We start from the raw sequence: 14,577 nt of genomic DNA, 5'->3' as shown, positions 1-14,577 counted from the left end.
AGGAGCAATGGTTAAATATGTTGGATGACAGAATCAGAAGGTAAAAACATTTTGACACACTGTATCTTATAGAACAATGGGAGGAATGTGCCAAAGTGAAGTATAAGAGAAATTCATTCATTTATTTAATAGCAACTATTGTGTGTAGGTGCTGTATTTAGGCAGGGGGGACAAGGGTGAGTAAGACCCAATCCTAGCATTCGAGGGCCTGTAGTTTAGTAGTACATGTTAGATACAGAAATACCTAGATGCATTACCATGTTAGAACTATGACAGATGCATGTATAGCCTCGAAAGGGAGTACTGAACTCTTTTTAGGGGAAGGTGGGGTGAGAACAGACTTACGCTGAATCTTGAAAGTTGAGTAGAAATTTCCCTGGCTTGGGATAGAAGGACGTGCAGAGTAGGTACAAAAGCACATTACAAACAGAAGGAACTTTGTGAACTAGGGTATAGAGCATAAAACAGGAGGGCTTGGGATACTGCAAGCAGTTTAGTGTGATTGGAATATAAGGAAGTGGTAGAAGTGCCAGTAGGGATCGGGCAGGCAGGGAGGTAGTGTCTGATAAATGGTAAGAACAGTGAGTTACAGAGGGGCCACATGGGATAGTGTGGGGGGTGGACTGAAGGAAGATTACTCAGAAAACTCTTGCTAATAATCCAGATGAGAGATGATCCTGCCCCAAACGAAAGCAGCAGTAGTGGGGATGGAGAAGAAGGAATTGAGGTAAGTTGGTTTGAAGAGAGTGACTCCGCATATAAAGCCCTTCAGTTAGCTTTGAAAAGGAAAAAAAATTTAAGGGTGGTATATTCAAATTGTATGAGCAGTAAGATTTGATCTTCCACAAAGCTAATGTGATTGTGGGCTGAATTGATAGAAATATAGTCTCCAGAAGAAGGGAGGCCAGAGCTCTGTCCTTCTTTGTGCTGGTCACACTGCATCTAGGATGTTGTGTCCTGGTGTGGGTTTGGTTCTTAGGCCCTGGGCACTGAGGTGAATAAGACTCAGACCCTGCCCTTGAGGACTCTAAAGTTTAGAAGGACACTGTGGATCTGTAAATAAGCAAATATGGTAAGGTCCCATAGGGGCTGTGATTGGTGCATATACAGTCCCTTAAGAGAGAGAGACTGAGTAACCAGAGCATAGAGGAGAGAAACCAAGGGGGGGAGGGAATTTGAAACTAGGTGATGGCTGATGGAATTGGGGATTTTTTCCTAAAGAAGAGATGTGTATTAGTTATCTATAGCTGTGTAATAAGTTACCCCAAAATTCAGCAGCTTAAAGCAACAAGCATTTATTATCTCACAGTTTTGGAGGGTCAGGAATCTGGGAACAGCTTAGCTGGTCTCATGACTTTGCAGTCGAGATGTCAGCCAGGCTGCATGAGGTCTGCTGGAGGCTCAACTGGGCTGGTTCCACTTCCACGCTCTCTCATGGACAGGAGGCTTTAGTTCCTTGCCATATGGGCCTCTCTATAAGACTGTTTAGACATGGTGTCTGACTTCCCGGAAGAGTGATGAGGAGAGAGAGAGAGAGAGAGAGAGAGAGAGAGGGAGAGGGAGGGAGGGAGGGAGGGAGGGAGGGAGGGAAGGAGGGAGGGAGGCTGGTCAAACAAGAAGCCTCAATGCCTTTCATCCGCTAGTCTCAGAGCCACTTATCACTTTCTTATCCTATTCATTAGAAGCAAGTCACTAAGTCCAGCCCACAGTGAAAGGGAGGGGAATTAAGCTGCACATCTTGAAGGGTGGAGTCTTAAAGAATTTGGGAACCACAAGGTGTCTTAGGACATGACAACTGTCTTCAAATGTTTGGGAAGCCTTGTCAGAAGCAGTAGGCAGATAGGTTTGGTTCCACCTAAGGAGACAGATGGAACCGTGCAAAGATGAGCAGGCACCTGGGGAGGTGGTGAGCCCATGTCACTGGAAGTAGGTATTTGACAGGGGTTGTATGACCACTTGGTGGGGTGTTGTAGACAGGTTTCTAGCATTGAATGGGGATTAGACTAGATCAGAGGTCAGCACACTAGAACCCTTGGTAAATAAAGTTTTATTGGAACACAGCCATGCCCATTCATATATTTATTGTGTATGTTGCTTTTATGTTACAATGGCAGAGTTGAGTAGTGTGACAGAAACCATGTGGCCTGCAAAATCTAAAATATTTACTATTAGGCCCTTTACAGAAAATGTTTGTTAACCCCTGGACTGGATGACCTTGCAGGTGCCTCCTAGCCCTGAGTGGCATTGTAATATGGTATTTTAAAAAGATTTTGCCTTTTAGGGATACATACAGAGGCATTTATGAGTGGAAATGTTGGGAATTGGGAGCTCCAAACCAATCAGACACATAATGAGGATCATGCTGTGTTGTGTTTGGGCATAAATTACATAAAATTTTGTAGATGGATAATTCTGAGATTGCCGTCCTTTTCTTTGTTTTGACAGCCCCTGAGAGAGAAGGTTGTTAGTATTGCTGCTGGACTCAGGCATGCTTTAGCTGCAACAGGTGATCATTTTGCTTTTATTTTCTTGATAAGCATGTAATAAGGAGACACGGAGATTTGGAAGAAATAAACTTTAACGAGTAATTCAGAGTGTCCTGCTGTGCTGCAGTCTGATTAAAAGGAGGGGACATAAGGCAGAAGTCATGTGGGAAAGCCTTTAGCAGGTAGGGAGGAAGGAAATGAAGTTGTCTAGCTCTTTGTTATGTTCTTAGGCAGGGTGCTAGGTTCTCCTGATTTAGTTAGTACCTCATTTAATCCTCATAGGCACGCAGTGATGTGAGTTAAAAATTTTTTGTATTGAGGTATAGTTGATTTACAATATATATATATATTTTTTTTTTTTTTTGCGGTACGCGGGCCTCTCACTGTTGTGGCCTCTCCCGTTGCGGAGCACAGGCTCCGGACGCACAGGCTCAGCGGCCATGGCTCACGGGCCCAGCTGCTCCGCGGCATGTGGGATCTTCCCGGACCGGGGCACGAACCCGTGTCCCCTGCATCGGCAGGCGGACTCTCAACCACTGCGCCACCAGGGAAGCCCAATTTACAATATTATGTTCAGTTTTAGGTGTACAACATAGTGATTCACAGTTTTTAAAGATTATACTCCATTTATAGTTGTTAGAAAATATTGGCCATATTTCCTGTATAATATATTCTTATGGCTTATTTATTTTATACATGGTAGTTTGTACCTCTTACATATGAAGAAACTGAGGTCCAGAGAGGCTAAAGTGGTTGTCTACAGTTACACAGGGAGTTAGGAAATAAAAGATGAGCTGGGATCAGAGTCTAGGACGGGCTGGATTCCAAGACCTACATTCTTTGCCATGAACTGCATTACTTTTCTAGTGGATGTAAATGTTTATTAATTTGAATGCTTCAAGTGAGCTTGTCTCCTGTACTGTGAGAGGGTGATGCACATAGGGCTGACAGCGTGTGTGAGGTTGAGGGTGGAAAGTGGAGGAGGCAGTGACCCTTTTTTCTCTCTTGCTCATTTTTCTGCTTTCCGTTCCCACTTCTTTGGGCTGAAGGACAGCCCAAACTGGCTATGGCAGCCGAGGCTCAAGCGTTGGTGAGTCCAGTTGTGGAATGGGGAGAAGAGTGGAGGCGAGGAAGAATTCGGTGCATCATGGTGCTGGTGGTCACTTGGGGCTTAGTGTGATTATACTTTTGGAAAAACTAAGCTTTTTATTTTAAGGTAATTGTAGATTCACATGCGGTTGTAAGAAATGAAACAGATCACACTCACTCTTTGCCCAGTTTCTCTCAGTGGTAACATCTTGTGAAAGTATAGTGTAATAGCACAACCAGGATGTCTTGACACAGTCAAGATACAGAACAGTTCCATCACAAGGATCCCTCTTATGGCTCTTTTGTAGCCGCACCCACTTCCTACCTACTCTCACCACTTAGCTCTTTCGTTCTCCCACAGTAATGTTGTCATTTTAAGAATGTTATATAAATGGTATCATACAGTATTTAGCCTTTTGGGGTTGGCTTTTTTGCTCAGCATGAGTCCCTGGAGATTCATCCAAGTTGGGAGTATGAATAATTTGTTCCTTTTTATTACTAATATTCCATGGTATAGAGGTACCACTGTATTAGTTTGCTGGGGCTGCCGTAACAAAATGCCACAGAGTGGGTGGCTTAAAAAACAGGAATTTATTTTCTCACAGTTCAGGAGGCTAGAAGTCCAAGACCAAGATACCATGAGGGTTGGCTTCTCTTCCTGGCTTGTAGATGCTGTCTTCTTGCTGTCTCTTCACACGGTTCTTCCTCTATGCACGCATGGAAAGAGAGAGAGATCTCCAGTGTCTCTTCCTCTTTTTAAAAGGACACCAGTTCTGTCAGATTAAGGCCTCACTATTATGACCCATTTAACTTTTATCACCTCCTATAGGCCTTATCTCCAAATACAGTTACACTGGAGTTTAGGACTTCAATATATGAATTTACGGGGAACACAATTCAGTCTATAACAACCACGGTTTGTTTAACCAGTCACCCATTGAAGGACATTTGGTTGTTTCTGGCTTTTAGCTATTAAGAATAGAGCTATAATTATTTGTGGACAAGCTTTCCTGTGAACATAAGTTTTCATTTCTCTGGGATAAATGACCAGGAGTGTGATTACTGAGTTGTATGGTAGTGATTATGCTTTTATAAGCAGCTTCTTCTCTTAGAAATTAGAAGGACCAAAGAATTGCCTGTCATTGGTTTCCTTGCCCCTTTCCTACCAACATTTTGTGATTGCTAGTCTTATGTGTACACTTTTGTCCAGTTAACAAAGCAGCACAGTTCCCATTATGTGTTTGATTAATTTAATTGTAAGTCCTCCCCTCCCCCACTTAATCTGTAACTATTTCTGCCCACATCTCTAAAAGATAAGGAATTTTTCTGAAAACATTACCCAAAAATACCATCATCATACCTACAAAAAATTATCAGTAATTCTGTAATTTCATCAAGCATCTAGTCAGTATTTAAATTGCCCTGATTATCTCAAAAATATTTTTTGTATGGTTTGTTTGAATCAGGATCCAAATTAGGTTTATCATTGCAATTGGTTGATATGTATCTCAAGTCTCTTTCTCTCTTTTTTAAAGTTTATTTATTCCTTTTAGTTTTTTACTGTGATAAAATACACATAAAATTTATCATCTTACCCATTTTTAAATGTACAGTTGAGTGGGATTAAGTACATTCACATTATTGTGCAACTATTACGAAAATCTGTCTCCAGAACTTTTCTCATCTTGCAAAACTGAAACTCTATACCCATTAAACAATAACTCCCCATTCCCCCTTCTCCCAGTCCCTGGCAACCACCATTCTACTGTCTATTTCCATGATTTTGGCCACTCATACAGGTACCTCATATAAGTGGAATCATACAGTCTTTGTCTTTTTGTGGCTTATTTCACTCAACATAATATCCTCAAGGTCTATTCATGTTGTAGCAAATGTCAGAATTTCCTTCCTTTTTAAGACAATGATATTCCACTGTATGTGTATACCACATTTTGCTTATCCATTCTTCTATTGATAGACACTTGGGTTGTGACCACATTTTAGCTATTGTGAATAATACTGCTATGAACATGGGTATACAAATATCACTTTGAGATCATGCTTTCAGTTCTTTAGGATGTGTACCCAGAAGTAGGACTGCTGGATCATATAGTAATTCTATTTTTAATTTTGGGGGGAATTGCCATACTGTTTTCCATAGTGGCTATACCATTTTACATTCCCACCAGTAGTCACAAGGTTTCAGATTTCTTTACATCCTTGCCAACCCATGTTATTTTCTTCTTCTTTTTTTTAATAGTAGTCATCCTAATGAGCGTAAAGTGGCATCTCATTGTAGTTTTGATTTATATTTCCCTAATGACTAGTGATGTTGAGCATCTTTTTATGTGCTTATTGGCCATTTGTATATTTTCTTTGGAGAAAAGTCTTTTCAAGTCCTTTGCTCATTTTTGAATTGTTGTTGTTGTTGTTGAGTTTTAGGAGGTCACTGTATATTTTAAATATTAATCCTTTATCAGGCATCTCCAGTCTCTTTTAATCTTTATGTACCTTTTCTCTCTTTTTATCCTCTTGCAATTTATTTGTTGAAGAGATGGTAAGTTTTGTTTTATTTCAATACTGTGTTTTGCTCACATTGTGCTCAATCATCATCACTTATATTTCACAAAGCATGCTTGTCTGTTTACAGCCTAAAGGACCATTGGGTATAGGATACTTCTGGAGGAGCAGTACCTTAATGTTGCTGTTGGATAGTGAATCCTAGTGACACACATCTGACTGTAGACAAAATATACAATATTTCATCTATGCATTTGTATGAGGTTCAGAACATGGGTACATGGATTAGAGTCAGTGAATATGGAAATAAAAGGCCATTCCACTGAAGTAGTGGCTATTAAGAAGCTATCTTGCAGTCGTAAATATGTATTTATTTGATGATTAGGAATCTTTGAATTCATCTTGGTGTAGTAGAAAAGACACTACATTAGGTGTAGGAGAGTTAAGTCCTGGTGTTTTCTCTGCTACTAGCTCCCCGTATGACCTTGGACAAATCACAGCTCCTCTACAGGGCCTCAGTTTCTCATGCAGTAAATGTGAGGAATGGACGTGGTAAGTTTCAAGGTTCTTTCCTGCTCGATCTGGAGTCTCAGTTGTCCTTTCAAGTTAATCATGAAAAAAATGCCATTCCAGTAATTTGACTCTGGAGGAGTGTCCTAGAACTTTCTGGAGGGAGTTTTACTATGTTGGAATTTCCTTTGATGGTCTTAGATTGCCCTGAAGATTGGATTTGTGATTGACTTGGTGGTAATCCCTATGACCAGCCATAGGGCCTCTTGAGGCAATAAGCTTTTCCATAATATGCATGTTAACTGAGCATGAATTGGGAATCTCTCATGGCATTGAGGTTCAAAGAGCAATCTGGTCTTAATCCAGATAAAGATTTTCTTTTTTCTCTCCTGCTCCGCTGGGAAGCTAGTGGCATGGTGTTCCAGTGGGGAACTGGTTTGGCATCATCCGGACGGCGGTTGTGCCCTGGGCAGACTCTCCCACTGTTTTTGACAGCAAAGGAACCAAGCAGAGTGACAGGTAAGGTCCTTACTTCTTCTGAATCCTGTATTTATTCTTTGTTTGGAAATGGAGACACAGGCATGCAGAAAATGGGTAAATGGAGTTCTGCGTTTGCTATTTCTTGGTCTCTCTGTCTTAACTCTCTCCGTTGGTTGGTCTATTAATTTGCTGGAATTTTTGTGGGCCCAGCAAAAGTACTCCTCTTTGCTGCCAGAGTTTGGAACCCATTGAGAAGTAGATGCGAGTCAGGTGGGTGGAAATCAAAATGGTAACTCTAGAGCTGTTACAAGTTAGGTTGGAAGACATGGCTTAGGTGTTTGGAAATAACGTGTAGCAATAGTGAGCCTCCAGGTTCTGAATCCCAGATTGAATTTACCCACCAGGCACTGGAGCAGCTGTATGCATTCAGTCCTGCTAAGCTCGTGGTGCCGCTGAGACCACGGAGGAGGTGCCCTCTGCAGGCAGGCACATCCCAGAAGGAGAACCCACAAGGAATGTGCCTGCCTGCCCAGCTCCTTCTCCCGAAAGGAAAGCAGGAGCGAGTGGGGATGTGGAGAGAGGGGCTAGGAGCATTCCCCGAGGGAAACCTCTCTTCATGGGCACACGAGGAGTAGGTAGGAAGGGTGCTGCCCACAGGACTCTTGGTCTCTAGGACTTTCTTTCTCTGTCTCTCTCCCTCTGTCTGCTCTACACTCTCTTCGTGGTCCTTTATCTCTCTGTTTGTAGCACCATGTCTCCACCTCCTCCTCCTCTTCCTCTCTTGCTCTGACTTTGTGACCCAGTTTACTGAGGGTTAGCTGTAGGAAAAACCTGTCAGGAAACCTCTGCTCTCCTCTAGCTCAGAATAAAGGAGGGATTTTTGAGGGCAGTAGGAAGTGGGGAGAGAAAAGGGAAGGGTGAGTTGCAGTGGGAGTGTCGTACAAGTTGTTGGGATCATTCTGATTCTCTTAAGTCCCTGAGGCTTTCCCCTGTTGCAGGGGGTGAGGTTAGCGCCCTGAAGCCCATGTGTTGAGTTGGGGAGGGTTCTCTTAGAGAAGGAGAAGGGGCCACTGAACACAGGACAGTCTACTTCACATTGAAAGCATTTGTAATATAAACTCATACTTCCCAAACATCTTTCCTGCCTCACAAAGGTATTCACTGCTTCCTGGGCATGCGCTGTGTTCTTATTCCTCTGTGCCTGTGGGCAGACTGTTACCTCTTCCCAGGATGCCTTTTCCTTCCTCTTCCCCTTGGGAAAATCCTGATCATTTTTCAGGTCCTTGCTCAGCTACGGCTTTCTCAGGAAAGACTCTTCCTTCTTCTCACGTCCATTGCATTTTCTTTTTTTTTTTTTTAATAGATTTATTTATTTATGGGTCTTCGTTGCTGTGCGCAGGCTTTCTCTAGTTGCGGCGAGCAGGGGCTACTCTTCGTTGTGGTGCACAGGCTTCTCATTGCAGTGGCCCCTCTTGTTGTGGAGCATGGGCTCTAGGCATGCGAGCTTCAGTAGTTGTGGCACGTGGGCTCAGTAGTTGTGGCTCATGGGCTCTAGAGCGCAGGCTCAGTAGTTGTGGCACACAGGCTTAGTAGCTCTGTGGCATGTGGGATCTTCCCCAGACCAGGGATCGAACCTGTGTCCCCTGCATTGGCAGGCAGATTCTTAACCACTGCGCCACCAGGGAAGTCCGCATTTTCTTTGTGTGCATGGATAGCACAACGTATTGTATTGTTATGAGCTGTTTACATGTTTTCCCAAATGCCAAAGATGATGAGGGATTATGTCTACTGTCTGTTTTAGCACAGGTTTTGTATCTAAAAGGAATCAAGTGTTTTTATTTGATTTGATTTAAATGACCTGGTTGGGATCTGTTTGGGGCACAGCTTGGATTCAGAGTTAACCTGGGGGAATTTTCTGATGAGATGTTAGAGAAGATATCAGCTTCCTGCCCTCAAAGTCTTTCATTTTTCATTGTCCCCTCTTCACCTCATTGCCATCTGTTTTGGAGCTGGAACCCTGGATGTCCTCTCCCGACCCGGCCACTAGGAGACCAGTGCTTCCTCTCTGGTGAAAGTGGCAGAAACATCTTCTTTGTCCCTTTGTCATTCCACAGGATACTTGAAGGCATGAGGGGCATTTTATTAAGACACTAGTAAATTGAACAGAAGTGTAAGAAGAAAGAGTTACAGAATAGGACTCCCATTTCTCTGCATGCCAGCCCAGGTGACCACAGCATCGAGCAGAGTTGATTAGGGTTTACACTGTTGTTGAAGGCAGTGTGTTTACGGGTGGAAAAGTGCTGGATTTGGATATGGGAGGCAAGTTCAAATTCTAGCTCTGCCTGTGTGTTGTTAGGAGGCCTGGGCTTGTGTTTCAGTGTCTGCATGTGATAGCAGCTGAATGTATGAGATGTCATTGCTTCTAGGCCCACTCCGTGGACAGAGCTAGGAAATATACATGTACACACACGTTTATACATATGTACACCTATGTCTGTTTATCTCTAGTAGAAACTGCAAGTCTACACTGACTTCAATTACAATGCAGTATCACATGGTCAATTCTAGCCTTTAACCTTTTCATACCTGTACCTTTCTTCTCCTTTCTGATAGTGAGAAATCTGACTCCTTTATCCTCAAAATATTTATTTATTTGTTCAACCTCCTGGATATAAGCAGTCTCCCTACCATGCCAGCCATCTTCTTGGCCAGTGCCGCTGACTCAGACCTTCCTGCACTGGCTGAGAGTTTCTCTCCAGGTGCTGTGGTCACTGCCTATGGGCCTCCTGTGCCCAATTTGTTCTGTTACAAATGTGATTTCAAAAGAATTTTTTTTTTTTTTTGTAGGCCTAGAGAATTCTCAAGCAGTATGTGTTCTTGCTGGCTCAGACCACTCAGCTTCCCTGACAGGTAGGTAACATGCCATTCAGAATTCTGGGTGTTTCTGCCTCAAGTGATGCTATTGGGGTACAGAGGGAAAACCATAGACTTTGGAGTCAGAATTCTGATGCCACCACTGGTATGATCTTAGGCAAGTTGTTTTACCTTCCTGAGACCATTTCCTCTTCTATAAAGTACTTTGTGGATAGTTTTGAGAATTACATATCATAATACAGGTAAAACACTCATGTGAAACAGAGGCTCACTTCCTTTCCTCTAAGTTTGTTTTCTTAGCTGTACAATAGGGATAAAAGTATCTTCCTTTAGGGTAATTGTGATTGTCACATCATATAACCAACAGTAAACTTATGTATAATATGTTGTTATCTTATCCACCTAATCTATTTTGATGTCTAATATAACTATCTAAGCTCTCTAGCTGTCTATTTTATCTAGCTGTTTAATCTCAGACTAACCTATTTTATCTACCTATATCTTTCTTCTCCATTTATCTGTCACCGTGTCTGCTCTCTCTATTTATCTACTCTATTTTATTTAACTATACATCTCTATTTTTATTTATCTTCCATCTTAGTGTCTTCCTATCTAACCTAAGTCTCCATAATCTCTAAGTCTAGTTGTGTATATGTTTCTGTAATCTATTTTATATTTTTATGTTTTTCTCTAGTTGATCTCTCTATTCCATCTCTTTAATCTGTCTATCTAGTCTTTTTTCTCTCACACAGTGTGTATATCTCTCTGTCTTGGCCATGTATCTGTCCATCCATCCATTTGACACACCCAGCCAATATAGTATAAACTTTCTAGTGATAATGCAGCATTTTCTTGAAAGTGAAGGTTATCCATCTCTCCTAATGGTTCTTTTCAAAGCCCAGATTGCCCTGACCCCTGCTGGTAGACTGGATACTCTAGCTCCGAGAGATTTATGTTGGTAAGACCTCTCACCCAGAGTTGAATGCATTACATTTTTTAAGCAAAGGGAAATGACTTTCATACACAGTGTTTCCAGTGTTTCATGTGGAAATTAAGATGTGTACACAGTATCTGTAAATTAATGGAGGCATGCATTCTTCAACATCAAATTTGTAATGCAGTCCAACTGAGGAGCTGTTACTGTTTCCAAAGCACAAGAGCCGTAATGTGAGATTTTAAATACTTAACAGATTCTGAACTACAGATAATTTGATATTTAATGAATTAAAAACAACTAACTAATGAAAGAACTAGCTGCTTTTAGCCTGTGTCTCATGTTAAGTAGATTTATAGATATGTTAAAAGAGTTGAGTTAAAATGAATGTCAGGGCTTCCCTGGTGGCTCAGTGGTTGGGAGTCCGCCTACCAGTGCAGGGAACATGGGTTCGGGCCCTGGTCCGGGAAGATCCCACATGCTGTGGAGTGGCTGAGCCCGTGCGCCACAACTGCTGAGCCTGTGCTCTGGAGCCCATGAGCCACAGCTACTGAAGCCCGTGTGCCTGGAGCCCGTGCTTCGCGGCAGGAGAGGCCACCGCAGTGAGAAGCCCGCTCGCCACAACTAGAGAGGGCCCGCGTGTGGTGACGAAGACCCAATGCAGCCAAAAATAAATAAATAAATTTATTAAAAAAAAAAAAGAATGCCAGCTCTAAGGGACTCCTCTGGGCATGTGGTCCCACCTCCCCTTTTATGGGGAGGGGGGCAGAAGGCCCCAGGACAAGAAGTGACTAGTTCATCCCCCACAGTCCTCACTAGCATTGGAGGAAGGCATTCTTTTCTGAGAATAAGAACAGACTAAGAGAGGTTTCTTTTTTTTTTTTTTCGGCCATGCCATGCGGCATGTGGGATCTTCTCCGACCAGGGATCAAACCCATGCCCCCTGCGTTGGGAGCACGGAGTCTTAACCACTGGACCACCAGGGAAGTCCTGAGAGATTTCTACTCTGTTCTAATTCATTTGAAATGGCTGGTATTTTGTAAACCTAGAGATTCTTCTAGTTGCTTGCTAACATCGATTTCTTAAAAACTCTTGTAATCAGTAAAGCTATTTTTTATTTCATATGTGGAGCATTTTTACTATGGTGTTTTTAAAACATAGATGTTGGATTTTTTATTGTGATATAATTCATATATGAAATTCACTCCTTTAAAGTGTGCAGTTTAGTGATTTTTAAAGTATATTCACAAAGCGAATTGGTTTTGGATATTGTGAAAGTGAATTAAAAAGGGTCAAGATTAATATCCGTCTTTCCTGGTCTAGTTCAAGCTGTTACACATTGGATTTTGTTCAGTGTTCTTTAGACCTTCTCTCTGGAGTTGTAGATTATGTAACTATTTGACATTGCAGCAGAATTTAGTTTTGCCTGCTGATGCAACAGTGTAACGAGCCGCATTACATTACTGTGGAAGACAGTTCGTCTTTGCAAAAAAGATGGTTTAGACTTACTAAGATAAATGAAGGCTTATTACAGACGCAGGCTCATTGTCAGTGGTACCTTGGTAGCTAAGCACTCCATTTAATGGGTTGAAGCTTTGCTGAGGGGTCCTCTGCCCTCTTGTAAAGGATCCTCATACTTCATACACCCTGGTGAGGTCCAGGGAGGTTGCCCTCTCTCTAGGCACGAAATATACCAAATTCGTTGTATAGCACTGCAGAATGTCAGTGCTGCAAGGTCACCGGGGTGACAAAAAGGCTCCTCTGATTTATAGACCCTCAGACTCTATGAAACAGAGACCCAGAATGTGAAGTGATGTGCCCCGTGTCACAGAGTGATCCAGTAGCAGATTTGGGACTTGAAGCCGGAATCTTGGTCTAATATCCTTTAATGATACTGTTTGGCTTCTAATCAGTTTTGGAGAATAGACCAGACTGCCTCAGGGCAAGCAATACTGTAAACCTTTACTGGGAGGTCACAGAATGCTGTGGAAGCAAAAAACCTGGCTTCTGGTCCCACTTGATCCCTTATTAGCTATGTGATCTTGAAAGTCACTTAACATCTCCGAGCCTTGGTTAATTTATCTTCTAGAAGAGTGCTGTCTAGGAGAAATATAATGTGAGCTGTATTGCAAAAAGTAAAAAGAAAAAGGTGAATTAATTTTAATAATTTATTTTACTTAACCCAGTATATCCAAAATATTATTTCAATATGTAATCAGTATGAAACTTATTAATGAGGCACACTCCTTTTGGGTTTTTTTGCACTACGTCTTTACAATCCATTGTGCTTTGTTTGTCTTCAACATGTCTCATTTGGACTAGCCACATTTCAGGTGTTCAGTAGCCACATGTGTGTGCCATGTGCTTACTGTGCGGTGTAGGACCTCGGAATGTTAGGGTTGGGAAAGTGCTTAGAAATCATCCAAGGAGTCACAAACTGTAGATTTATAAGCCAAATTATGGTCTATGGCCCCATTTTGTTTGACTTCCAGTTAAACATTTGTTGAATGTGAATGCCTTTTGGACAAGCATGTGCCCTCTGGTTTGCTGCCGTCACCCACAAGTCTCTCCTGTTAACAGTGTCATCAGTTATATCGTCTGCCCTTCTTGACCAACCGCCCTCCCCTCCAGTCTTCAGCTGGTGAAACTAAGGCTTGGAGAGGAAGTGGTTTGTCCAAGGTCAGTAGCTAGTTAGCAGATCCAAGAATAGAAGCCAGAATCGCTTGACTCTGAAATGGTTCTTTTTCTATTAAATCACAGTGTCAGTCGCATTCCTGCTTATATCACAGGATTATTGTGAGGTTCAAATGAGCTTAAATGCTATGTGGATGTGATATGATAACATTATATTTTCTTCTGGACGGGGCATGTAGTGAAATCATCTTATGTTTATAAAGTTTAAGCTTTAAACAATTTATCTTTTAACCTGTTATTTAAAAAAGCTAATATATATTTTTCCTAACAAAAGGTAATGCAAGCGTTTATTTTAAAAATGTAGAAAATAGAGAAACATATGTCTTGCACGTGGTAGATGTTGAACAAATATTTGGCTGAATGAATTAATGAAAAAAATTCACATTCCTATTCCTTGACAAACAGCTAAGACCATTTGGCCTTTTTTCCTATTTAAAGAATTTTAAAAAATCTTGTGTATAATTATGCTATACATGAATTTGGTATCTTGTTTTGCTCTATTCAACATTGTAGGATTAAGAGTAATACAACTTCTTTTAACCACTTTTTTTTTTTCAAACGGGTTATTTTCCATCATTTTGGACTAATGTTCCTTCACCTCTTTTGTCCCCCTTTTGTTTGTTTAAGATGCAGGAGAGCTGTTTGTTTGGGGAAGCAACAAGCATGGGCAACTGGCTTCCCATGCTGCTTTCCTTCCTGTGCCCCAGAAGATAGAAGCACATTGTTTTCAGAATGAAAAGATCGCTGCTGTCTGGAATGGGTGGACACACCTGGTTGCTCAGACAGGTGAGAGGGGCAGAGAGTTTGTGGTTGGGAAGAGCAGCTGGGGGATAGCTGTCTAAGTAGCTATGAATGCTTGGGATTAGGTAGTTTGGTTTTTACTGATGAAAAGATTTAAGGGTTGGGAAGGGAAGGACCTGGGGTCTAGTTCTGCAATCAGCCAGATATGTGGCTTTTCCTCTCTGGATCACAGGTTTACACGCAAAAAGG

At 41.8% G+C, this 14,577-nt stretch overlaps 1 protein-coding gene across 3 annotated transcripts in view; it reads left to right on the top strand.

Annotated features, from left to right (window-relative positions):
- Positions 1 to 14,577, top strand: part of SERGEF (secretion regulating guanine nucleotide exchange factor) — a 219,028-nt gene that overhangs the window by 7,936 nt on the left and 196,515 nt on the right. For 2 of the 3 annotated variants that reach the window (XM_029207457.1, XM_029207458.1), the window contains exons 5-8: positions 2,446 to 2,506; positions 7,011 to 7,124; positions 9,933 to 9,995; positions 14,215 to 14,373. In XM_029207457.1, the coding sequence (XP_029063290.1) occupies positions 2,446 to 2,506; positions 7,011 to 7,124; positions 9,933 to 9,995; positions 14,215 to 14,373 (397 nt within the window). The remainder of the gene's footprint in view (positions 1 to 2,445; positions 2,507 to 7,010; positions 7,125 to 9,932; positions 9,996 to 14,214; positions 14,374 to 14,577) is intronic. The other variant, XM_029207459.1, reaches the window with a different exon arrangement.

Source organism: Monodon monoceros, unplaced genomic scaffold, assembly GCF_005190385.1.
Source record: "Monodon monoceros isolate NGI ecotype Baffin Bay Population unplaced genomic scaffold, NGI_Narwhal_1 Super_Scaffold_7, whole genome shotgun sequence".
Lineage (NCBI taxonomy): Eukaryota > Metazoa > Chordata > Mammalia > Artiodactyla > Monodontidae > Monodon > Monodon monoceros.
Note: the sequence above shows the minus strand (reverse complement) of the source record. Positions and strands in the feature narration are given on the sequence as shown.